Source organism: Pelophylax lessonae (assembly GCF_965119305.1).
Source record: "Pelophylax lessonae genome assembly, chromosome: 3".
NCBI classification, from domain to species: domain Eukaryota; kingdom Metazoa; phylum Chordata; class Amphibia; order Anura; family Ranidae; genus Pelophylax; species Pelophylax lessonae.
This window is the reverse complement of record NC_138770.1, coordinates 199,192,250-199,219,374: the sequence shown is the minus strand read 5'-3', so window position 1 is coordinate 199,219,374 and position 27,125 is coordinate 199,192,250. Positions and strand designations below refer to the sequence as shown.

The 27,125-nt window shown below is 47.4% G+C and overlaps 1 protein-coding gene across 8 annotated transcripts in view; it reads right to left on the bottom strand.

Moving 5' to 3' along the window:
* The window catches only part of SNED1 (sushi, nidogen and EGF like domains 1), a 444,915-nt gene that overhangs the window by 30,702 nt on the left and 387,088 nt on the right, over nt 1-27,125 (bottom strand). For 7 of the 8 annotated variants that reach the window (XM_082252243.1, XM_082252240.1, XM_082252242.1 and 4 more), the window contains 5 exons: nt 11,864-12,142; nt 11,487-11,625; nt 10,694-10,776; nt 10,504-10,602; nt 1,224-1,331 (listed from right to left, as the gene is read on the bottom strand). In XM_082252243.1, coding sequence (XP_082108369.1) covers nt 1,224-1,331; nt 10,504-10,602; nt 10,694-10,776; nt 11,487-11,625; nt 11,864-12,142 — 708 coding nt within the window. Of the gene's footprint in view, nt 1-1,223; nt 1,332-10,503; nt 10,603-10,693; nt 10,777-11,481; nt 11,626-11,863; nt 12,143-27,125 lie in introns of those variants that run through there. The other variant, XR_014225094.1, reaches the window with a different exon arrangement.

Sequence of the window (27,125 nt, the reverse complement as noted above, 5' to 3'; positions counted from 1 at the left end):
GTGTGGTAATTTTTGCTGTTTTCTTTGGGTCATTGTCATGTTGGAAGGTAAACCTTTTTTCCATTGACAACTTTCTGGTGGAGAGCAGCAGATTTTCCTCAAGAATTTGAAGGTATTTTGCCCTATCAATGTTTTCTTCTATCCTGACAAGTACTCCAGTCCCTGCTGCAGAGAAACACCCCCATAACAGGATATTATCACCTTCATGCTTCACTGTAGGAATGGTGTTATTTGGATGGTGAGCTGTATTGGATTTCCGCTAGACATATTGTTTGGTGTTGAGGCCAAATAATTCAATTTTAGTCTCATCTGACCACAACATCTTTTTGCATGTAACCTCCGAATCTTCAAGGTGTGTTTAAGGTGGTCAGATAAGATGAACATCGCCTGGCTAAATTCAGAATTTATGTCTTTTACCAAACTTCTAGAACCTCCATACACATGCCTGTTTTTGGAAATGCTTCCTATGTCCCCTATTAACAATAGGGCTAAAAAGCCATTGCAGGGGCAAGAATATTTTGTAGAGTCCCTCGAATTCCATGTTACAAGCAGGGAAGGGTATCTCAGGCTCCATAAACTGTCTGAGGCTACATCCAAAGTAGTTAAATCACTGCAGCAACCTCATGTAGATGAGGCTTGGTCAGCTGAAACTGATTTGACCTTGTAGGGGGGGTTCTCCTCCCTCCAAAAATTGTATATTAAACCCCTTCTGTTGTATCCTCTATATCAGTGGTCCTCAACTCCGGTCCTCAGGGCCCACTAACAGGCCAGATTTTAAGTATTACCTTGGGGAAATGCAGACTAGAGTGCTGCAATCACTGAGCAGCAAATTATATCACCCGGGATGTATTTCAGTTATCTTGCAAACCTGGCCTGTTAGTGGGCCCTAAAGACCAGGGTTGAGGACCACTGCTCTATATTATAAAATACAATAAAAATATCCAACAGGGATAGCAGGATCCTATCATACTGGTCATAGCATGTGTGCAGATCTGGGAACTCAATCAATGATGAGATCTCATAAACAGAGTGCCTGAAAAATCTAAGAATTTGTCAAATAGTTTAACTCCCCGGCATCTACCAAAAACCAAAATATCAGTATAAGGTGGACTGACCCTTTAACAGAAAGATAAATACAGTTTCTGAAGGTTTTGATTATATGGAAGATGTAAATTCATTCATATTTTCCTCTTTTATATAAAAAAAACTTCTAGCATACATACCCAGCTGGCACTGCTGTCCTTTGAACCCGGGTGGACAATCACAGACCTCTCCATTCACACAGGTTCCCCCATTAATACATGGAGTTTCCAGGCAGCCCCTTCGCACTACTGGTGTAAGACAGTAAAAAGAGAATGATTTTTGTCCTGTTCGTTTATTATACTTACTCTTGTGACACCAAATAAATATATCTATGTCTAAAACTGTCCTATGTGAATACATAGATTAAAATCGCCCATATATTCTACTCAATGATGGAACATAAAAACATCTGTACAAAAGGCTGGGATAGAGGTCTTCGTTTTGATTTAGGGATTTAATATCAGTTCTCTGATCGTAACCACAGGTTGGTATTCAGTGAAAGTTGCAAATCAATATTGCCCCTAATTGCCTATTAAATTATTACACTTGGAAACATTTGCAAAAAAAAAAAAGATAGCCAACATCAGTATAATCCAGCATGTTTACAGGATAAAATATTTCTCTTTTGTTTATTTACGGATACAGCTTCATATCTTCATTGACCGTTGGGTTATGCTGCTCTCCTTAGGAGTAGGACACTAGGCGAAAAAGAGTTAAAAAAAGCTTTACTACGCCCCTAGGGTAGTCTCAGTGGGTATACTCCCATTTCCTGCTATAGGATCTCAGTTCTTTTTCTGCCTAGTCAGGAGAAAGGACCTAGCTCCTTGCTGGGATCTTTGGTCCTAGCATTTTTTTCCTTTTTTAAACTGAACTTTTTTCATTTTGTTGTTTTTTCTTTCTATAACCAAGTCTGTTCCAGTGAGAACTACAATCAACTGCCGGACTGGGTGACGCACTGGATACCCTGGATCCTTACAGTCTCCCCAGTCTGGCCAGTGAGCGCGTGCAGACCACAGCTTCGCACTAGGTCGGCCGCGACATAGCCCCACAGGACGGGGGCTGGCCGGCGAGTAAAACACCTCGCAAGGACACACACGACCAGTTTGCAGCCTGAGTCGCAACGTACCTCTGGCCTGCAGCACCCCCCATTCCAAGAAGGGGAGGTGATCTGCCCGGAGTGGTGCCCGTCCGGTTCTGTAGGTGTGGTGAGTAGTGTCCCCCCCCCCCTTCCTCTGGGAAACTTTGGGGTAGACGCGGGCCCATCCTGGGGTTTGCCGGTCCCTCCTGTGCCCTTCCTACCCTAATGGCACCCCCTCCTCAGTGGGTTCACCTGTGCTAGCTACCCCCCCCCTCGCCCCCTAGCCCCCCTGGCTGAGGTGACTGTACTGATGGATGTGGGGTGTGTGGGAGCTGTGACTGGAGGGGGGGTGGGAGCGCGCTGCAGGGGCTCCATTTGCTGTTACTATGTGCCATATTGCCCTGGAGGGGGGTCCCTAGCTAGGCCCCCCTTGCGGGATGAGGTACTTAACGGGTTCCTAGGGTCCAGTGAGCCGCACGCCCGCCCCATGGCGCCGCCATTTTCCCATAGCTGACTGCATGGGAGCTCGGCAGCCATGTTTATGTAGCCCAGCGGCCATGTTTTTGTAGTTTCCCATTAAAGTCTATGGCTGGCTGTTTTCTTGTAGCCTATAGAAGCGGTGCTTGGCGGCGGGCCTCTAGCAGCGGTACAGCTGTTTCCTCTTCCTCTCTGACCGGCGTCAAGCAAGCAGTTTGGCGCTTTCTCTCACCCTACTAAAGCGGTGGTGGTGAGTCCCTGGGGCTGTATATACTTTCTCCTCCTGCTAAAGCAACGTGGCCTGGTGCGCTGGGACCTGTAGTGCCAGCCGTACAGTGGTGGTTGATTTTTACAGCGTTTCCCCAGTTTTTTTGTGCAAACACTTCTGGCGGTCCCCAGGTTACTATGAAGCCCCCAGAGCACCCTCTGAGTCTCAGTCTGCCCTGGCTGCCATGACGGCGGTCCTGCAGTCACTGGTGTCAAAAGTGGACATGGCCCTTCAGAAGAGACATGGTAAAAAGTGCCCTCCGGCTTCACCTGCTTCCTCAGATTCTGGGGTTGATTTGGCAGCCGCGGACACGAGTCACCCCACGGGGTCTGCGTCTACGCACTTCAAGTACTCAGACATGAGTCCTCTTCCACTACATCTGCACAAGAAAAGGTGCTTGTGGAGCACTGATTGTATCTATCAGTGCGGGAAACTTTAACAATGAAGGACACAGCTAATGCTGCATCAGACTCACTGGTAAAATTTGGTACCCGCAGACCTTCCAAGGTGACTAAGGTGTTCCCCTTTCCTCCCTATTTCTAACGAGATGGTCACTAGTCAGTGGGGTTCCCCGAAACGCATGATGGGGATACCTAAGCATTTCGCTAGGAGGTATCCCTTTTGAGGAGTCCCTCTTAAAGAAACTGACAGTCCCACCGGTGGTGGATTCTCAGGTTTCCAGGCTAAATAAGGTCACTCTGCTAATAGTGGAGAACACTCCGTCTTTTAACCACTTTACCACCGGAGGATTTTGCTGTCTTACGTCCAGGCCACTTTTTGCGATTCGGCACTGTGTGACTTTAACTGACAATTGCGCGGTCATGCAATGCCGTACCCAAACTAAATTTACGTCCTTTTTTTCCCACAAACAGGGCTTTCTTTTGGTGGTATTTCACCTCTGCGCTTTTTATTTTTTGCGATATTAATAAAAAAATTCTCAATGAGCGTATTTTTAACCGCTTTAAGACCAAAAGATTTTACCATATTTTGCGATTCGGCACTGCGTTATTTTAACGGACAATTGTGCGGTCGTGCGATGCTATACCCAAATAAAATCAATGTCCTTTTTTTCCCCACAAATAGAGCTTTCTTTTGGTGGTATTTGATCACCTGTGCGATTTTTACTTTTTGCACTATAAACAAAAAAAGAGCGACAATTTTGAAAAAATAACAATATTTTTCACATTGTTTTATATGAAATTCCCCCCCAAAAAAATGTAAAAATCAAAATTTTTTAACATTTTAGGCCAATTTGTTTTCTGCTACATATTTTTGGTAGAAAAAAATCGCAATAAGCGTATTTTGATTGGTTTGCGCAAAAGTTATCGCTGCTACTAACTACGAGAAATTTGTCATTTTTATTGTTTTTTTTAACTAGTAATGGCGGCGATCTGCGATTTTTTTTTGCGGGACTGCGACATTGCGGCGGACAGATCGGACCCCTGACTGACATTTTTGACACTTTTGGGGGTACCAGTGACATTACTATAGTAATCAGTGCTATAAATATGCACTGTTGCTGTAAAAATGACACTGGCAGGGAACTTTTATTGGTGATCAAGGGGTTAATGTATGCCTGGTGCTTACTAACGTGTGTGGGGGGAGGGGACTATGTGACACAGGCACAGATCGCAGGTTTAGCTATGCTGAATCCTGCAATCTGTCCCTGAATGTCACTTAGGAGATCCGCCCGCTTTGTTTACACAAGCGGGCGGATTTCCACACTCGATCCCCGACAATCGTGGAAGAGCGGCGGTGATCACTGTTTTCTGCTTTTCTCCTCCCCTGGCCCGACTCCTGCTGTGACTGAAAACAGCGGGAGCGAGCCTCCGGCGGCGCGCGCGCCGCCCACAAGGGAAGGAGTCCAGCGACGTAGGTCTATGTCGCTGGACGATATCGAGCCACTTTGCCGCAGTACGGTCAACGTAGACAGGAAGGTTGAGTCTTTGGTCCGCTATCTTTTCACTGTGGCAGGTTCAATTTTAAGGCCAATGTTCGCCATTACCTTGGTCTCTCAGACCTAATGGAATGGGCAAAATTTCTGCAACAGGAGGGGGTCAACATCCCCCTGAGCTGGGGGAATTGGCAGACCAGCTGATACAGGGGTTGCAGTATATCTGTGATGCCTCCCTGGACGCGGCCCTGTTAGCCTACAGGGTGTCTGTGACTGCGGTGACCCTTCATGGCATGATTTGTCTGAAATGCTGGTCTGCAAACCAGGCTTCCAAAAAGGTGCTGATGGATCTTTCCTTCGTGGGGGATCGTCTGTTCAGAGCTTCGATGGAAGATATCATAAAAGGTCTCATGGGAGGTAAGAGCAGCCTGCTTCTGCAGGTCACTAAAAGCAGAGAGCCTCGCCGCAAATGTGGTCCTGTCTTCTCAGCCCACAACCGGCCCTTTTGCCCTGCAGGGGGCGCAGGATAAGGGTGCCTTCTCAAGAGGTTCCAAGAGACCCTGGGTTGGTAAGTCAAAAGCGGGTTCCGCTGGCCCCGCAGACAAATCCTCCTCTGCCTGAAGGGGCACTCTCACCCGAACATGGGGTGGGGGGACGTCTTCGCTTCTTTCCGGACCCATGGATCTCTTTCATGTAGGACAAATGGGTCCACGAGTTGATCCGGTCCAGTTACAAGATCAAGTTTCAGTCCCTGCCCCCGGCAATGTTCTTTCCTTCCAACCTGCACCTGTTCCCGGATCAGCTGCAGGGCCTTCTCGGGGCGGTACAGGATTTGCTCTCACGAGGAGCACCTTGCTGTAGTGGCTCCTCTCCCTGGCGCTTCGGCAGGAGAAATCTTTTCTTCCCCTGTACTGGATGGTGATCTCCACGGACGCCAGCTTGTCCGGATGGGGAGGTACCTTGGGCACGAAATGGGTTGATCCACATCCTGGAAATTTGGGTGATCAGGCTTTGCCTGTCACAGTGGACAGATCGTCTACAGGGGTGTTCAATAAGGATTCAATCAGACAACGCCACGGCTGTGGCCTATGTTAATCATCAAGAGTGCACAAAGAGTGTCCTTGCGGCCAAAGAAGTGGCCGGTATTCGAAGGTGGGCAGAACAATATGTTCCAGCCCTCTCTGCTCTGCACATTCCAGGGGTGGAAAATTGGCAGTCAGACTACCTCAGTCGACAGGCCCCAAGTCCGGGCGAATGGTCCATTTACCCAGAGGTGTTTTAACAACTGTGTCTCCGGTGGGGGACTCCCAATGTGGACCTACTTGCCTCTCGTCTCAACCGGAAGTTTCAGAGGTTTGTGCAAGGTCTTGAAATCCTCTGGCAGACACCGCAGATGCTCTGGTGGCCCCTTGGGGCCATTATCATCTAATCTATGCCTTTCCTCCGTTACAGCTTCTGCCGAGACTACTGCACAGAATCGAGGCAGAAGGGATTCCAGTCATTCTGGTGGCCCCAGACTGGCCTAGACAGTCCTGGTACACGGGGCTGGTAAGACTGTTCGCTGATGCTCCTTGGTGGCTCCCTCTCAGAGGAGATCTTTTGTCTCAAGGACCGAGCTTCCATCCTAATTTACAGTTGCTGGCTTTAATGGCCTGGCTATTGAAAGCCAGGTACTGAAGGATAGAGGGTTGTCAGATTCAGTGATTCCTGCTCTGTTAAAGAGGAAGTAAAGTCCCCCAAAAAAAAACGAGAAAAAAAAAGCCCTGTAAAGAGAAAGGCATAATATGCATACTACTATGCATACTAGCTCATTATGTAGTACTTACCTTAAAAAGAAGCCCCCGCCATGCCGCCACCTCAGCGACAGGACGGTGACATGTCCGGCCGTCCTGCTTCAGGGTTCGCGTCCTCCGGCCATCTGATTGGCCGGAGGCGCGATTACATCACTCCCGCGCCTGCGCGCGGGAGCCGCCGTTCACGGCACTGAGCTCTGAAGGAACGGCACGGGTGGCCGTTCCTTCAGAGCGCCTGCGCCGATGACGTCATCGGCAGTATGCACTCTAAATATCTCCTAAACGGTGCAAGTTTGGGAGATATTTATAGCACCTATAGGTAAGCCTTAATATAGGCTTACCTATAGGTAAAAGTTTGTGAGGTGGGTTTACAACCTCTTTAAGTGCTAGAAAATCTACTTCTCTGAAGATTTATCATCGAGTTTGGAAGGCGTCCATTACTTGGTGTGAGTGTTTTCCCCTGTTCCTTTTCGGTATTGTGTCTGCTGGAGTTTCTACAAAGTGGTGTAGGTCAGTGTTTGGCCCTGGGCACAATCAAGGGCCAGATTTCAGCCTTGGTAATTTTTTTCCAACGCTCGTTAGCCACAAATTCCTTGGTGCACACCTTCGTGCAGGGGGTTCGCCATTTGGCTCCTCCTCCTGTAAGGTCTCCAGTTCCTCCTTAGGATCTTAATCTGGTGCTGTCGGTTATCAAAAACCGCCATTTGAAAATATTCATGAGATTCCTCTACTGACTATCACAGAAGGTGGCCTTCTTGGTGGCTATTACTTCTGCACGCAGGGTTTCAGAACTGGCTGCGTTGTCCTGTCAGTCACCTTACCTGGTGGTTCACAGGGACTAAGTGGTTCTCCGTCCCTGTCAGTTGTTCCTTCCTAAGGTCGCCTCGGGTTTCCACTTGAATGAGGACATTGTGTTGACTTTCGCTGTGTCCTAAGCCAAAACATCCAAAAGAGATTGTCTTACATTCCCTGAATGTGGTTCGAGCCATCAGGCTGTACCTGGCAGCGACTAAGTCGATTCACAAATCAGATTTCTTATTTGTCCTTACGGATGGTTCTCGTAAGGGGTAGGCCACATCTGCTGCGACCATTTCCAAATGGATCAGGCAGATGGTGGTGCAGGCCTATTCCATTAAGGGTCAGGTTCCTCCTTTCCCTGATAAGGTGCATTCTACGAGGGCGCTTAGTGCCTCCTGGGCCTTCCGTCATCAGGCGTCACTGGTCCAGGTTTGCAAGGCGGTCACCTGGTCGTCTGTGCACACATTCACAAAGTTTTACAAGGTGGATATCCTGGCATTTGCGGATGGTGCTTTTGGCCGCAATTTTTTGCAGGCCACTGTTGCTGAGGCTACAGCCTCTTGAGGTTGTGTTTTTTCCTGGTGGGTGAGCTCCAGTTGTTCCTGGTTGGGCTCCTTGGTTACCTGGTTGGCTAGGTTAAGCCCTTTTTGCTGTGTTTCCCAACCCCTCATGATGACACTGCTTTGGGACGTCCCAACTGTCAATGAAGGTATGAAACTGTGTCTGTCAATGAACAAAAGAGAAAACTGGATTATTGTCTTACCATAAAATCCTTTTCTCTGATGTTCATTGATGGACACAGCACCCACCCCTCTGTGGAGTTGGCTGACACTGCTTGTTACTAAACTGAGATCCTATAGCAGGAAGTGGGAGTATACCCCCTGGGACTACCCTAGGGGCGTAGTCAAGTTTTTTAACTATTTTCCACTTAGTTTCCTACTCCTAAGAAAAGCAGCATAACCCAATGGTCAATGAAAGTATGAAGCTGTGTCCGTCAATGAACATCAGAGAAAAGGTATTTACGGTAAGACAAAAATCCAGTTTTTAGCATATTTTTGGAACTGCAATGGGTGCAAATGACAAAAATCAAGTTTAGCATGAGATAACAGCAACATTTAAACCACATAATGCTTCAAGTGTTCATTGAATCCCAGTTAGTGCTAACAGATGACATACAGTATACATAGTTGCCAACAGTCCCCAATTGCCCAGGAAATTCACAGGAAAACTGACTGATGATATTGGGCAGACTTTGTCCAGGGCAAAATTCCAAAAAATAAGCAATGTCATGGAAAGTAGCCTACTAGACTCTGTATTGTAATACACCGCCGAAGCCGGGGTAACACACAGGTAATAACACAGCTTTCCATGATCCTCCCCCCCCCCCCCCTCCTCCTCTTCAATTAATTCAGCATTCGAGGAGGTCAGATGGAGCTAGCCTCTCAGTTATTGGGTGGGACTCAGAGAGGGGGTGTGGCCAGCCTTGGAGAGGTAAAGATGAATATGTCAGCCCACCTTGAGCTCAACTGCAACACGTGTAGCTGGGCTCTTTCTCTGCATTTTGTTTTTTTTTTGTGAAGAAGGCAGGGCGAGCAGCAGCCATTCAGGGTCTCACACACACACAGTCATACCTGTCTCACAAACACACACACACTCATCCCTGTCACACACCCAGTCATTCCTGTCCTGCATACACACACAGTCATCCCTGCCCCATACACACACACACTTATTCCTGTCCCCCCACACACACAGTCATTCCTGTCCCACACACACATTTATTCCTGTCCCCCCACACACACAGTCATTCCTGTCCCACACACACACGCACACACACAGTCATTCCTGTCCCCACATACACACAGTCATTCCTGTCCCCACATACACAGTCATCCCTGTCCCATACACACACACACACACACACTTATTCCTGTCTCCCCACACACGCAGTCATTCCTGTCCCCCCACACACACAGTCATCCCTGTCCCACACACACACACACAGTCATCCCTGTCCCATACACACACACACACACACAGTCTTCCCTGTCACACACCCAGTCATTCCTGTCCTGCATACACACACACACAGTCATTCCTGTCCCATACAAACACATGCAGTCATTCCTGTCCCATACAAAAACATGCAGTCATTCCTGTCCTACACACACAGTCATCCCTGCCCCCCCCCCCCCACACACACACACACAGTCATCCCTGTCACACACACACAGTCATTCCTATCCCACACACACAGTCATTCCTGTCCTACACTCGCACAGTCATCCCTGTCCTACACCCACACACACACAGTCATTCCTGTCCTGCACACACACACACACACACACACAAAGTCATCCCTGTCCCCCCCCACACACACACACACGTCATCCCTGTCCTGCAAACACACAGTCATCCCTGTCCTGCATACATACACACACAAACACACACACACACACACAGTCATCCCTGTCCCACATACACACAGTCTCATCCCTGTCCTGCATACACACACACACAGTCATCCCCATCCCATATACACACACACACACACACAGTCATTCCTGTCCTACGCACACAGTCATCCCTGTACCATACACACACAGTCATCCCTGTCCTCCCCCATCCCCCCCCATACACACAGTTATCCCTGTCCCACACATACCCAGTCATACATTCAACACACACACAGTCATCCCTGTCCCACACACATGGTCATCTCTGCCCCACACATACACAGTCATCCCTGTCCCATACACACACGCAGAGTCTTCCCTGTCACACATCCATTCATTTCTGTCCTGCATACACACACAGTCATCCCTGTCCCATACACACCCACACAGTCTTTCCTGTCACACACCCAATTATTCCTGTCCTGCATACACACACACAGTCATCCCTGTCCCATACAAACACACACAGTCATCCCTGTCCCACACACACAGTCATCTCTGTCCCACACACACAGTCATCCCTGTCCCACACACACACACACAGTCATCCCTGTCCCATGGATAATTTAGATAATACCCACATAATTTGTTTTGTGAGTATTCTCAAATCTTTTAGTTAATAAGTCTCCATATCTCAAACAAAATCGATCAGTTACCATCTCTGGGTCTCTGCTGTGGATCATGAAGCTGTAGTGCTTGCCTCAAGGGGATGGGGGAGCCTTCTGTGTTCTCCACTCTGAATGGAGCTTCAGGCTCTGGAATGTATAGATGTAAAATGAGGTTATGCAAAATGTCATTGTACCTTGAAAACATCACCATGCTGACACTTCCCAGGACCATACTAACCTTTTGTGATATTAATGGATTTATTATGATGGTGATTGAATCTGGCTGTTATACGTTTTCTACCATCTGTCAGCTCTGTGAATCTGATGTGTAAAAAGGAAATAATAATTTAGACACCCTTTAGAATTCTGTTGGGGTACAGCACCAAAGAGTCGGTGCTTGCGCCTGATTCATGTACCTGTCAACCCATACTGACACTTCTTTTTCTGTGTGCTCCCTGGCCACTACACTGATGTTTGTAGTGGGTTAGGCAGAGCCTGATGGGGAACTGAGAGATTAGTTTCCCCACAGGTACCCCTTGCTGTTGATTGACAGCACTTAGTTTTACGCAGATTCCATAGCCGCTATTTAGTCCTACATTGTCTTTGTAATTCTCCTATTGCCATCCACCATCCATCAAAAGTAAGGCGGACCTGATGGGGAACTAGTGTCTGGCCACCCCACTACCAAACTCCTCATTTCAGAAAATGTGCAATGCCATATTTGACATCACCAGACATATCCCACTCTGGGCACTGGTATAGTTCTGCTCAGAGTTGGTCCTAATTACTGTCAGTTTCATAATCTAAGAACTGGCGAAAATTATTTAAGAATCTGTCGCTGTCGTAGAAATAGATCAAAGTGGCAGTAGAAAGAACTACCTGAATTTTCCAAACGTGACGGTAATGTTAACGTCACCACCGCAAATGCTTGCCTGAATTAGGCACTGGTAGTTCGTAAGGGAACTACCATCAGAAAATTGTTATTATAGCTTTACAGAATTCCCATAGAATGTAGCACTGAGTCACCTGACCTGTGTGCTTGTGGACCCTCAGCAGGAGGAGGGCCTCTTTCAGTCAGCATTCGAACCTCTGGAGGAGTCTGTGGTGGGGGTCTGTTCCTTAATATTCTGGGTGGAGTCCAACGACGCTCCTGAGGTCCCTCCCTTTGCACTGTAAGATATATAGAAAATACCAGCAATACATACATTTGTGTTCCCACAGTAGGCCCTATTTTCATTTCTGAAATTAAAAACATTTTAACTTGGCTTTGAGAAATTTTCATGGCTTGCGGTGTGACTTCTATTCATTTTGCATGCATATTGCAGTAAAATGTTTGTGCAAAACACCCATAAAAATACGGAATAAAAACTCCACAAAGCATAAAGGCACTCAAAGGTCCTATACTTACCTGTCTGTATACGCAGGGTCTTAGGATCACTATTCACAGGGCCTTGCGGGGTATTGCGTAGTGCAGTCACCGTGATCCTGTATCTCTGACCAGGCTGAAGGTCTCGGACAGTGTATGATGTCATCTTCCCATTTGGTACATAACGACTCTTTGTGCTATGATTGTGTGTGACATTCAGTATGTAGCCATCCACTGAGTCAGCTGGAGGAGTGTCCCAGTTCAGGTGAACAGTGCTGGTCGTGACAAGCACTGCTGAGAGGTTACTTGGTGGGAGTGGACCTGATGAGTAAGAAGAAAGTCTTAAATTGGAAGTCCTCTGAACCTCCCTCATATAAAGAATGGCTACAATGTATAGGTGAAACCCTTAGATTAGAGAGATTTATTTACCAACACAGGGGGCGAGTAAGAAGAAAGTCTTAAAATGGAAGTCCTCTGAGCCTCCCTCATATAAAGAATGGCTACAAGTATGGGTGAAACCCTTAGATTAGAGAGATTTATTTACCAACACAGGGGGTGAGTAAGAAGAAAGTCTTAAATTGGAAGTCCTCTGAGCCTCCCTCATATAAAGAATGGCTACAATGTACGGGTGAAACCCTTAGGGCTCTTTCACACGGGCGTTCCGTATGTCCGTTTTTCATCCCATCCGTTTGCGGACGAAAAACGGACATAGTGTATCTCTATGTAAATACGGATGTCAGAGGATGATCATCCTCTGACATCCGTTTTTTGTCAGTTCAGTTCAGTTCAGTTTTTTTGAACGGAGGAGAACCCTATTTTTTCTTCCTTTCAAAAAACGGAACTGAAGCAAAAACAGATGTCCGTGGTGTCATCCGCAGACATCCGTATTTACATAGACATGCATTATGTCAGTTTTTCATCCGCAAACGGATGGGATGAAAAACGGACATACGGACTGGATGACACAAGTGTCATCCGTGTCCGTTACAAAAAAAAAAAAAAAGGACCTGATCGGGCAAAGAAAAAAGGAACGCCCGTGTGAAAGAGCCCTTAGATTAGAGAGATTTATTTACCAACACGGGGTTCCCCCAGTAAATTTGATGTATTATGGGGTCCCTGGCTGGACACACCTGGCTTGAGCCCTCTTGAATTAGTAATGGACATACTGCTAATGGGATGAGCATAATTTCCATAATCTGAGTATACAAGCTTTAGCTCCTTAACCTTCCTAGCGGTATTCCAGAGTGTGGCTCGGGGTACCGCTAGGAAGATCGCTGGATCCTGGTAGAGGGGTTACTTACCTTGTCACAGGGATCCAGCGATGTATCCCGGCAGTGTGTGGCGGCGGATCTTCCTCCCAATCCTCTGTGTGCCCTGGCTTCCGTCTCCTGCGACGTGACGTTCGCAGGGGGGTGGAACCGGCAGCAAATTCAAATGTAAAACACACCAAACACACTGATACAATTCAAAATAAAATAAATTCACATTAGTTTGCCTCCCAGTGCCCTTTCCTGCAGTTTTACTGTACTTTTTATGTATATACTGTATATACAGTATATGTGTATATATATATATATATATATATATATATATACATATGTGTGTATATACACATATACATATACATACATGTGTATATATATATATATATATATATATATATATATATATATATATATATATATACAGTATATATATATATATATATACATACATACATACATACATACATACTTTAACTTATTTATAACTTTTTATTATATTATAATTTATGATTTTGTGTTTCAAACTTTATCATACCCGACATGTTATAAAGAAGAACGCACAGAAAAAAAAAAATCATATGTACATAGTTGGTTTGGGCTTGTAGGAAAAGAATTAGCCGCACATCCAGGGATTCCAATAGGTTTCAAATACCTTTATTTCCAAAAGTTGCAAATGATGACACCAAAGACACCAGCATGAAGTCTCGTAGACGCGTTTCACACATACATCTTGTGCTTAATCATTACCAATGGTTTGGGCTGCTCATTCTTAAGAATTACATGCAAAATAATGGTACCGCTTTCTGCACCTAAAATCCGAAAGAATCATACCGCCAGGGAGGTTAAAGGTAACATTAGGTGGTGAATCTATTCCGGCACAGCTGGATTAAGGTGGTGAGAGGTTTAGATATACATGTTGACATGCCAGACCACTTTTCTAGGAACAACATTTATTCATGGCTATGTGCTGTACCCTTTTTTTTGTTGTTATGTCTCAACTTTTCTGTAGAGCTGTCTTGGCAATACCTTATTTGTGTTGTTTCTTTGTAATATGTTTTATTCTTTCAATAAAACTCCTTTTGATTAAAAAAAAAAAAGAAGAAAGTCTTAAAGGTAATGATAACATAATGCCTTGAAAACATGTCTATTATCGATGCTTATGACCAGCTTCATGGAGCTGGCAGAAGACCTCAGAAAATTAAGGATCAGCCTGCTCCATGGGTCATGTTTGTTTAAAAAAAATACATTTTAAATCACTTTAACCCTCAGGCTTTACTGCTGCCTACAGGAGGAATAGACATTGGCAGACAAAAAACTGTAGGTAAGCCCAGGATAACCCCTCCAACTACCAGAATACTATCATTAAAAAAGGGCATTAATCTTCTTGAAAGAAGCAGTGGCTGAGAGAAAGACTCTCAAAGTCCAAAACACATCTGAACAATGGGGGTAAGTATCCTTTTCGTGAACTTGAGACAGACAGCGGAACTGGATATCGATGTCCTGGTTGAGGTGAAAGAAGAAAACCATCCTAGGTAAAAATGAAGTCATGGGCCTCAATAACACCATGTCCCTATGTAAAAACCACAACAGGTTCCTTGCATGATAAGGTCACCAGTTGAGACACTCACCTTACAAAGGTGATGGCTACAAGAAACACCATCTTGTAGGAGAGAATAGAGAAAGGATAGTCTCTAATGGATTCAAATAATGGTTTCTGAAGCACAGAGAGAACTAGATTCCAATTCCACTGAGTCACAGGGGGAGCTACATGGAAGACCCCTGTATAAATGTCTTAATGAAAGAATGAGAGGCCAATAATCTTTAAAAAAAGAACAGAAGGGCAGAAACCTGACCCTTGATAGTTTTGAGAGTCAAACGCTGTTCCAGATCCCACTGCAAAAGGGAGAAAATCTGTCCCATGGAGAAAATTCTGGGGTGGAAGCCCAGAGACTCACACTAAGTGTAGTATGCCTTTCATGTCCAATAATAGACATTGCAAGTAGACTCTTTAGCGTTTAGCAATGTAGGATTCAAATACTCGGAGATGCCCCTGTCCCTCAAGACCTGAGCCTCAACAAGCAAGTGACCATGAAGCAGGATGGCAAATTGCTCCTAAAAACAAAAGATCCTGCAAATGTAGCAAAGCCCACAGAGCCTCTGCCAGGAGTCTTACCAGTTCAGCATACCACATGCTTTTGGGCCAGTCCAGAGCAATGGGGACCACTCCTAATTTAAATTCTGTGAAGCAGACAAGCAAGAAGTTTCAGGCGAGAAAAGGCATAGATCAGGGTGTACTGAGCACGTGGAGCCACCAGAGAATCCACTGCTTCAGCTACAATATTCCTGTATCCTAAGACAAATTTTCCCAGTTTGTTGTTGAACCTGCAGGCCAGGGGGTCTACATTTGGTGCCCCCCACCTGCATTACAGATCCTAGGACACCTATGGCCGTAGGAACCCTCCCTTGGGTTCAAAGCTGCTGGCTGAGGAATTCTGCCTGCCAACTGTCTACATCTGGAATTTACACAAGTGACAAGGATGGAATGTGAAGTTCTTCCGAAGATAGGATTCAATCTACGCTCCTGCAGTAACGAGGATTCTGGTTTCTCCTTCATGATAGAAATACTTCACCAACATGGTGTTGATCAACTAATTCTGAATCCGATTCCCCTCCAGTAAGATTTTTCAATACTGCAAAAATCACCCAAAGTTCCAGGTTGTTAAACAGGAGGCAAGACTCTGACAACCAAGTCCCCTGCACTGGCAGGGTGCCCAGGACTCCTCCCCAGCCTGTTAGACTGACGTCTGTCTTCTGTCTTAAGTATCTTCCAAAAGATCGTAAGGTAGGACTTCAACTCCTACAGCCAAAATCCTGAGCCACAAGGCCAGAGACTTGTTGGAGTAAGACGAATCCCACTTTTCCCATGACAACAGAATGCTGCATTATACATGTCTGGAATAAAACTGGGCAAATAGAACTACCCTTAAACATCAAAGATGCAGATCTAGAACTCTCATACAAAAGAGGACAGTTGGACAGCTCCTGGACTGGGAAGTTTGAATCTGAGACCAGAATGTCTGAATTTCTCCTGCGGAAGTAACACTTTGGCCTCAGCTGAATTCAGGACCAGATCTAGATACTCCAAGTGATGAGTCAATTCTTAAAGTTCAGGATCCATCTGAATCACTGTAATGTCTGGATGGTCAAAGTCATGTTGTGCAACAAAGCCTACATCGACTGTTCCGTAAACAGGAGGTCATCTAAGTATCTCACAATGAGGATGCAGGGCTAGTACTGGGGCCAGCCCCTTGGTAAATAACTGAGGTACAGACAAGAGGCCAAAGTGCATGGCCACAAACTTGTAATGCAGAGCCCCAAAGCAAAGCACAGGAATCACTTATGCACTGAAAAGATGAGTGATGGACCGCAGCAGTTGTTAGAAGTTTGACCATTCAGATATGATTTGACAAACATCCTCCAACTTCTTATCAGTGGAGTACTTAAAGAGTAACTCCACTTTTGGTGAGAAAAAAAATATTCCCTCTGGGTGATCAATGAACATTGCAGAAATTGTACAAAACTGTGTTGCATTGTCCTATCTGTTTCTGGTCTGAAGGAATAGCTCTTTGTTAGATCACGTCTTGTGCAGGACTGATTCTGAATGGGAGTGATTTTTCATTTTTGATCAGCTGGTGCACTTGCAGGGCTCCAATGAAGATATTGGTGGGGCTGCATTCCTTTAGATGTAATTAACCTTTTAGAAGCATCTCACCAAAACTGAAATTTTTGTTGCAGAGGATGTCACAAATGTAACTTGTATCCTAGCATAGACTTCCGGTAAAATCAGTGAGCCAATCATAGAAGCTGGAAATGTTATCTCAAGGGGCATTACATACACCAACTGTGTACAGAATGCCTCCAGGGCTGACACAATGCATTGAATTTTACGGAAACTTTTAGAGCTGCAGATTTAATAACAATAAATTATAACATGGCTTATGTCACATTTGTATATGCTATATTACTATTTTTTTGCACAAATTGGAGTTACCCTTTAAAGTCAAGCGTGTTCTTTACCAGAATAGTAAGCACCTTGATAAGGAAGGAAACTGCCTGGTTCACTGTGTGAATAGACCACTTTTGCACAAGATGTTCACTCAATGGATAAATGGCTAATAAACACTTAAGGGGTGTCAACAACGTATGCGGATGCTTCCAATCTCCATAGAATAGCATTTGCAAAAGTGCATGCAAAAGTAAAGACTTTGCAACCTTGGGAGTTTAAAACATCCAAGACTGTAGACAGAACTGGTATAATCAACAGGCTGATCCTTTAGTTTCAGAGTTGTGCACACTGCAACAGTAAGGGCCAAAATGGTCTATTTTAGTTTGGAGTAATAAAAGTAGAATATGACTCCTTGAGCTGAGCTCATTAGTCAAGCACTGGAGTGACTCAGAATCAGGCAGTCTCTGTGGCCAATAGCTTGAGAGCCAAAGAGGCAAATCAAATATCTGCATGGGAGAGAGCATGGGAGCATGCTTGTGGGCTCTGAGATCAAAGTCAGAACAGGGTCAGAACAGACTCTATGAGCAGAGGATAACATGATTCCAGATTGCAGACATTGGTGTTGTGGGTAGGCACATTGCAGGCAGCCCCGGAACAATTACTAAAATGTGAGCTGGAGGCATCTGGTACTGTCCTCCCATTTCTAGAATCAGGACATGTTGAGGCCACATGGTGGAAAGGCATTGTGTAAGCTTAGCGTCAAAGGCAAGGCCTCAGATACCTACAAAACTCAGACAGCAGCCGATAGCAGGTGAGCATTAGATGGCTGGAGGTGACCAAAGTCACTACAGGTAGACAGCAGGATTGGATTGAAGTTCTAAGTTCCATGTTTCTCAGCAACGGTGGAGATGGTTCCTTGATGTTGTATGGCAGGACAGAGTGCATAGTGCGTGGCATTCAACTCACCAGATGACATTGGTGCTCAATGCCACAGCGTTAACCCCTTACATGGCAAAACCTGTGGAAATGGAGAATAATGGCACCAAGAAACTTATGTAAATAAGGGACCTAAGGGAGTGTTCAGCCTGACCAGCCTACTCCCTGAGTCTCCAGAGAAAGGGCAAATGCTGAGGCAATTACTGTACATTTGCTTTGGATCTTGATAGTGCTCAACAGCTAAGTAAAGAAGATTCTGGAAAGGGCTTTATGAAAACCCATTGTTTGAAGATAACGTCCAAGATATCCCTGCAATGTCCAGTCCAGTGGGATTAAAACGGAAAATTGTATCATACTCACCGTAATTTTCCTTTTCTGGTGCCTATCCATGGCAGCATACCAGTGATAGAGCTCCGCCTCGACTCCTCCCTCAGGACTAGTGCATAGCATAAAAGACAAGAAGGCCCCCTCCCCCATCATTCTCCTGTAATTTAGAATACCGAGGGTGGGAGCGTATGCTGCCATGGATGGGCACCAGGAAAGGAAAATTATGGTAAGTATGATACAATTTTCCGTTTTCCTGGTGCCTCTATGGCAGCATACCAGTGATAAATAAATAGCTTACACGGGTGGGATAATGCAAACAAAAAAATAATTTATTCAGACAGAGGACATGGCCGAGTTTACTGCCCTTCTTCCAAAATTTACGGTTGTAAGGGAACCTGGATCAATTCTGTAATGCCTGATGAAAGTATGGCGAGAAGACCAGGATGCTGCCCTGCATACCCTCTCCAAGGAGACGTTGGCCCTTGCTGCCCAAGATGCTGCTACCGCCCTTGTGGAATGAGCCTTCACCTGTGTTGGAGGTATCAAACTCTTGGATATGTACGCCTTTTTAATTCGTTTTACTACCCAGGAGGCTAGAGTTCTGCTGGTGGCATCTTTCCCTCTATTCTTCTCGTGAGGAATGATGAACAGTCTTTCCGATATCCTAAAAGATTCGGTGGCTCCTAAGTAGGCTTTCAGAACTCTGGCGATGTCTAGTTTGGGGCAAGTAACGGAATCCATGTCAGTAAAGACTGGCAATGCCCAGGGTTCTCTTAGGAAGACTGAGGACGCCACCTTGGGGATAAAGCCAGGAATCGGACAGAGTTCCACCCTATCCGGAAAAAAGGAAATGTGGTCCTCACCAATTCCTAATGAGTGAAGCTCCAAAATTCTCCTACCAGATGTGATGGCTAGGAGAAAGACTGTCTTTAAGGTAAGATTCCAAATTGAAATTTGCTCTACTGGGGCAAACGGCTGATTTGAAAGGACCTCCAAAACGAATGAAAGATCCCATTTAGGAAAAGAGCGCCTGGCCGGAGGGCGGATCTTTAATACTCCTCTCAGGAAGGTAACTACTAAGGGGTCTTCTGCCTATCTTTTATTGGATGCGGCCGATATTGCTGCTACCTGGACTTTTAGGGAGCTCAGACCAAGACCCAAATCTAGACCCGTCTGTAAAAAACCGAGGACGTCAGTTGTAGAAGGAAGGATCGGGTTGAATCCTTTCCCGGAAGCAAAAGCTTGAAACTTGTTCCAAATCTTGGTGTAAACTGCATTAGTGGAAGGCTTTCTGGCCTTTAGAAGGGTAGAGATGACCTCTGCGGAGCAACTTAGAGTCTCAAACCTCTGCCTTTCAGTTTCCAAACCCGAAGGTCCAGCTTGTGGGGGCTCGGGTGAAACATCCTGCCTTGGGATAACAGGGGAGGAAAGGAGGGGATCCTCGTTGGTGTTTCCAAGCTGAGATACATGGCTAGAGGGAACCACAGTCTCTTTGGCCAATAGGGTAGTACCGCTAAACTTTGAACTTCCTCCCTCAAGAGCCTCGAGAGAAAACTCGGAATTAGTGGGCGAGGTGGGAAAGCATAAGCCGTCTTGAAGACCCATGGGCATATCAGAGCGTCCACTGCTTCGGCCGATGGGTGTGGAAAGCGGGAGAAGAAACGGGGCAGCTTGGCGTTGTTCGGGGAGGCAAATAAATCCACCTGAGGATAGTCCCAGAGATTGACTATCTGCTGGAAGATGTGGGGGTGTAGAGCCCACTCGTTGCTGTCCGTGAAATTCCTGGACAGCATATCTGCTTCCGTATTTAAACTGCCCGGAAGATACACAGCTTTTAAGCCGAGGAGATTCTTCTCTGCCCATAATACTATTGGCTCCACCTCCCTGCAGGATCTGCTGTGTGTGCCCCCTTGTCTCTGAAGATAAGACACTGCTGCTCTGTTGTCCAGACGCAGCAACACTCTCTGTCCTTTGACAAGGGAAGTCAGGGCTAGCAATGCTTGAAAAGTCGCTCTGATTTCTAGGATATTGGACACAATCCCGCTGGTAGGGAAAGGCCACCTTCCCTGTAACCTTATCTCTCCGCAATGGGCTCCCCAGCCCTGTCCGCTGGCATCGGACGTAATTGTGATCCACGAGGGAGAGCCTAGGTGATGTAACTTGGAGAGATTGGTTGGATCCGTCCACCAGTGTAGGCTTCTGATCGTTGATGCGGACAGAATGATTTTTTGAGAGAGATGTAGTCTCTTCCACTGTGCCATAAAGGCTACTTGAAAATATCTCAGATGCCAATGAGACCAGGGGACTAAAGGGATGCAGGCCGGCATTGTGCCTATTAGACTCAGACACTGAGAGGCTGTCAGGAAGGAACACCGCCGAACTCGGATCATTTTCTGTATAATGGCTTCCATCTTCTGGGGAGGTAAAGAAACCGATCTCTGTTTGGTGTTGAATAAGGCACCCAGATATATCATCTCCTGAGTAGGTAGTAACTGGCTTTTCTCTAAGTTTATCAACCATCCCATTTCCGATAGTGTCTGCAGTAGAATTTCTTTGTGGACTATGAGCTCGTTTGGGTTGGAGGCCAGAAGCAAAATGTTGTCCAAATAGTGGTAAACTCTTAGACCTCTTTCTCGAAGTGGTGCCAAGGATGAGATCAGGACCTTTGTAAAAACTCGTGGGGAGGTGGATAGCCCGAAAGGAAGAGCTTGGAATTGGAGATGCAGTTGCCCCACTGCGACTCTCAGGTATTTTTGGAAAGAGGGGAGAATCGGGACGTGAAGATAGGCGTCTTACAGATCGATAGAGATCATCCAATCTCCTGGCTGAATGGAGGGATTCCATTTTGAACTTTTGGAGAAGAATGTATTGGTTTAATCTCTTCAGGTCTATAACGGGTCTCCAACCGCCTGTTTTCTTTGGGACCAGAAAAAGGGTGGAATAGAATCCTTTGAAGCGCTCTTCCAGGGGAACAGGAATGGCTGCTTTCTGGAGTTGGAGAGATGTCAGGAATTGAGCTAATGTCTGTGCCTTTTGTTGGGAGGCCGGCCACCTTGTCTGTTGGAACCAATCTTGAGGAGGATGACCCGAAAAACTCCAAAAGTGGCCCCAACGAATGGTTGACAGGACCCAAGGATCCTGGCAGCGGGCGGCCCAGGTTGGAAAAAAAAGTCTTAGCCTGGCCCCTACTGGGGGGGACAGGGATAACTTGGCGTCAAAAAGGTTTTGACGCCTCTTGGGGAGTGGTAAGGACCTTATTTTTTCTGGGGTTGAGAAAATAAGCTTGAGTGCCTCTCCAGGGCCTCCTGCCCTCTCTGGTCTCTTTAGACTGTCTGTAGTCCCGTGTATTAGATGGACGGAATCTTGCTGTGAATGGTCTTGACTTGCGAGATCTTCTGTCCTGCAGAAGAATGCCAGATTTTCCGCTCGTCACTCTAGAGAAAGCCGTATCCAGCTTTTCTCCAAACAAATTCTTCCCGTCAAATGGGATCTTGCACCAGTTTTGCTTGGATGCAAGATCTGCTACCCAAGGTTTAAGCCATAAGGCCCTTTTTGCCATCACGGAGTGGAGCATAGATCTGGCAGTGGAGCAGAGGATGGAATCAATTGCCGCTTCTCCTACAAAATCTGCAGAAATTTTGAGCTCTTCAAGGACTTTGATTATGTCCTCCTTTGGAACGTCCTGACGTAAAACTGTCTCGATATTTACTGTCCAAGACCTAATGGCGGTGGATACCGAGGTTAGGGCAATTGCTGGTCTGCAGGCTGCGCTGGCAGCCAGATAGCTTTTTCGCAGATCAGAGTCAATCCTTCTATCTAAGGGGTCCTTGAAGTAAGTTGAGTCCTCCATGGGTAGGGTGAAATTTTTTGCCAGGCAGACCACCGCCGCATCTACTACCGGCATAGAGGCTAAAGAATGCATATCTTGTTCAGCCAAAGGATACAGCTTATTGAGACAACCCACCGAGAACTTCTTATCTGTTTTTCGCCATTCGTTTTCAATAACCTCCTTAATTTCTCCCATTAAAGGGAAATAGATCTGCTTCCTTTTAAGGAACAGAAAATGGAATTTTTGTAAAATCTTACCTGTAAAAATTCCTTTCTCTGAGTCCTCCGACAGTCGCCGCCTCTTCATATTCGTCACTAATGGGGTTATTGACCTTTGCTCTGTAGGAGTAACTAGGCAACAGAATATATTAATATCAAAGCTTTTAGCATATCCCACCCCCAGGGGGTGGTCCCCTCAGTCAATACCTCCCTGCGTCCTGTAATTCCAACTCAGTTTCAGTAGCATAGCAGTAGAGTACATAAACAAACCCCAAAAGAGGGGCGGGGGCGGCGACTGTCGGAGGACTCAGAGAAAGGAATTTTACAGGTAAGATTTTACAAAAATTCAGTTTTCTCTTACGTCCTCCGACAGTCGCCGCCTCTTCATATTCGTCACTAATGGGGACGTCCCATAGCAGTGTAGACATGAGGGGTGGGAAAAAAGCAGCCGCGCCCAAAGCAACGCAGTACCCACATCAGAGAAAGGAACCTTACCAAGGTAAGAAAACCAACTGGCCAACAGGAAAAAGTGCTCAACAGGAGCAACAACCCAGGAAGAAACAAGTAACCTAGGGATAAAAACATCCCAAACAGCCAAGGACCCAAAATAAGGGACTCTAAGGCACTGCCGCACTAAGAACTTTGCGGCCAAAGGAAGCATCTGCTGATGCCTGAACATCCACCTTGTAGAATTTGGAGAAGGTGTGAACGGACGACCAAGTTGCCGCCTTACACACCTGGGCCACAGAAGCCCGATGATGACAGGCCCAAGACGTACTCAGAGATCTGGTAGAGTGCGCCTTCACAGGGAAGGGAGGAATCTTCCCCCTCAAAGCATAGGCCTGCTCAATGGTCTGTCTGATCCATTTGGCGATGGTAGAAGCCGACGCCGCCATGCCCTTCCGAGGTCCCTCTGGAAGGACGAATAGAGAATCCGACTTGCGAAAGGATTTAGTCGATGACAGGTAAACCCTGATCGCCCGAACAACATCCAAGGAATGCAAAGCCACCTCCTTCGGATGTTTAGGCTTCGCACAAAGCGAAGGCAAGACAATGTCCTCATTGAGATGAAACTCCGAGATCCTTTTTGGAAGAAAAGACGGGTTAGGTCGCAAGACCACCTTATCCAAGTGAATCACCAAATATGGAGACCTGTAGGACAAAGCTGCCAGCTCCGACACTCTGCGAGCCGAAGTGATCGCCACCAAAAAAGCAACCTTCTTGGACAACAGAGGCAACGAGATCTCCCTGATCTTTTCAAAGGGAGCATGTTGCAACACGGACTGAACAAGGTTCAAGTCCCATGGAGGCAAGGGTTCCCTCCTAGGAGGGACCAGGTGTCGCACCCCTTGAACAAAGGTGCTGACCAAAGAGTTAGACGCCACAGGACGTTGAAAGAGAACGGCCAGCGCAGAAATCTGACCCTTAATCGTGGCCAACGCCAAATGCTGGTCCACGCCCATTTGAAGGAAAGCTAACACTCTCGATACCGAGTATGAGCGAGGGGAATGCCCCCTGGACTCACACCAGGCAAAATACGCCTTCCAAGTACGGTAGTAAACTTTCCCCAAAGAGGCCTTTCTAGCATTGATCAAAGTGGGAATGACCTCAGGGGAGAGCCCCCTATCCTTAAGGACCTGGTTTTCAACAGCCAGGCCGTTAAAGCCAGCGACTGTAAAGCAGGATGGAATATCGGCCCTTGAGACAGGAGATCTTCTCGAAGAGGCAGACGCCACGGAGTTTCGACTGCCAGGTTCACGAGGTCTGCGTACCAAGACCGGCGAGGCCAGTCTGGCGCCACCAGAATCACTGTGTGCGGTTCCGAGGCTAACCTGGTGAAGGAACCTGGATAGCAGCTGAATCGGTGGAAAGGCAAACATCAGACGATACTGACGCCAGGGCGCCACTAACGCGTCTGATGCGTCTGCCCGAGGATCGCGCGTCCTTGCCACGAACCTTTCCACCTTGTTGTTTAGACGAGACGCGAACAGGTCCACATCTGGAAGACCCCACTTCGCGCACAACATCTGGAAGACATCCGGGTGAAGGGACCATTCCCCCTGGTCCAAGGTCTGGCGACTCAGATAATCCGCCTGCCAGTTCTCCACCCCCGGAATGTGAACTGCCGTTATCGCCGGGACGTGTGTCTCGGCCCAAGACAGAATGTCGGTTACTTCCCGAGCCGCGCGGGCACTCCTGGTGCCCCCTTGGTGGTTGATGTAGGCCACCGCTGTGGCATTGTCCGTCTGCACCCGAACCGGACGGCCCTGAAGCCTGTCCGTCCAACGCAGAAGGCAGAGATTTATCGCTCGCAATTCCAGACGCAAGTCCAGAATGTTGATCGGAAGGGAGGATTCCTCCTCCGACCAAGTTCCCAGGGCGGACAGAACGCCCAGAACACCACCCCAGCCCGACAGGCTGGCATCCGTGGTGATCACCGTCCACGACAAGGGACGAAAGGACTTGCCCCCCGACACCGCCGGGGACTGGAGCCACCACAGAAGATCCCTTCTGGTGCGTTGGCTCAATGAGATCCTCAGATCCAGGGACTGCGGACGCCCGTCCCACTAGGCCAGGATCTCCGCCTGAAGATCCCGCGTGTGAAACTGGGCGAAGGGAATCGCCTCGAAAGCCGAGACCATCAATCCCAGACACCTCATACACGTCCGGAGGGACGAGCACTGATTGTCCCTGAGGGACCTGACTGCGTCCTGAAGTGTCCGGAGCTTGTCTTCCGGCAGGAAGACCTTCGCTTGAACGGAGTCCAGGATCATCCCCAGGTAGGGAAGACGAACCGACGGACACAGCGTTGACTTCGGAAAATTTATCGTCCAACCAAACTCCTGTAGAGTCTGCATCGTGATGGACAGGTCGTTCACGAGGTCCCGACTGGTCGGAGACCGAATCAAGATATCGTCCAGATACCCCAAGACAGAAATGCCCTGGGCTCTCAATAAGGCCAGAACCGGCGCGAGCACCTTGGTGAAAACCCGCGGAGCCGAAGCGAGACCAAAGGGTAACGCCACGAATTGGTAATGATCCTCCGCAATGGCAAATCGAAGGTACCTCTGGTGACCCTCGAAAATGGGAATGTGAAGGTACGCATCCTTCAAGTCGATGGAGGCCATGAATTCCCCCGGAACCAGGGCAGCCACCACTGATCGCAGGGATTCCATGCGGAACTTGCGAACCTGCACAAAGCGGTTCAGAGCTTTTAAGTCCAGTATCGGACGTACCTTGCCCTCCTTTCTGGGCACAGTGAACAGATTAGAATAGAACCCCCGAAATCTGTCCCGGTGAGGCACCGGAACCACCACCCCCTGGGCCCGCAGGTCCCGCACCGCCAGGTGCAGATCCTGCAAGCGCTCCGGAGTCAGCTGAAGGTTTGAGGGGAAAAATCTGCCCGCCGGCCGAGAAAGAAACTCGATCTTGTATCCAGATCGAACGATTTCCTGAACCCACCTGTCCCGAATGCGGTCCAGCCAGGGTTGAAGAAAACCGAGCAAACGTCCCCCCACCCCAGAACCGGGTGAGGGCGTCCCTTCAGGCCGCATTGTTATGGGCAGCGGGCCCGGACTGGCCGGACTTCTGCTTACCCGTCCACGGCTTCTTCTGGGAGCCTTGGCCCTTGAAGGGCTTACCCTTATAGTGCGACCGAAAGGCACGAAAGGACCCCTGAGAGGGCCTAAACAAGGCATTCTTCTTACCACGAACAAACTTATTCTTGTGAGATTGGGGCAAGAGAGTGCTCTTACCCCCAGAAATACCCTTTATCAGAGTATCCAAAGATTCGCCAAAAAGGCGAGATCCCGCGTAGGGCAAATTAGCCAAAGTCTTGCGGGAAGATTGGTCAACCGACCAACATTTCAGCCATATCAGGCGACGGTTCAAGACCGCCACACTAGAAAGACGCGCAGCCAAAGGGACTAAATCCAAGTCCGCATCACACAAATACATGACACCTTGATGAATCTGATCCACCATAGCCAAAGTTGTCGGCGGGGCAGAGTCAGCCACCAGAGTGCGCCTGAGCACCTGCGTCCAATCTGCAATAGCCTGGGCTGCCATAATGGAAGCAAAAATGAGCTTCAGCATAGAGCCAGCAACCGTATAGGCATGACGGGCCAGAGATTCCAATCTCCTGTCCATCGTGTCCCGGAACACCGGGGTATCCTCAGCAGGGATCGCAGTGGATTTATTCAAAATCGCCACCGCGTGATCCACCTGAGGCGGCACACACCAACGCTCATCAGTAGCTGGTGTAAAGGGATAACGCAGCTTGAACCTACTTGGCACAGCAAAAGGCTTTTTTAAATTGCGCCATTGCTCATCAACAGCGCGCTGAAATTCCGTAGAGCAAGGAAAAACCTGCGATGTTTTGCGTTTCCTTTGCGTCCCAGAAGAGGACATCAAAGCAGGAGGACATGGTTCATCCTGCAAATGCAGCGTTTGCTTGATAGAAGCAACTAACTCATCCATGAGTGCAAGCTCTTCAGACGAGCCAGGGGGAGAATTATCAACCCCTTCCACCTCAGCCTCTCCGTCAGACCCCACAAGGTCAAGGGATGAGTGAGACCCTGAGAAGGGCACTCCAGCCATAGCAGCCCCATCGCCCTCTGAATCAGAGGAAATAGACACCCTGGGCCGTTTTGTGGATCGATCAGCCACCAGCATCTGCACTTGAGCAGCTAAGTTTGCCACAATAGTGGCCAGATCAGCCCCT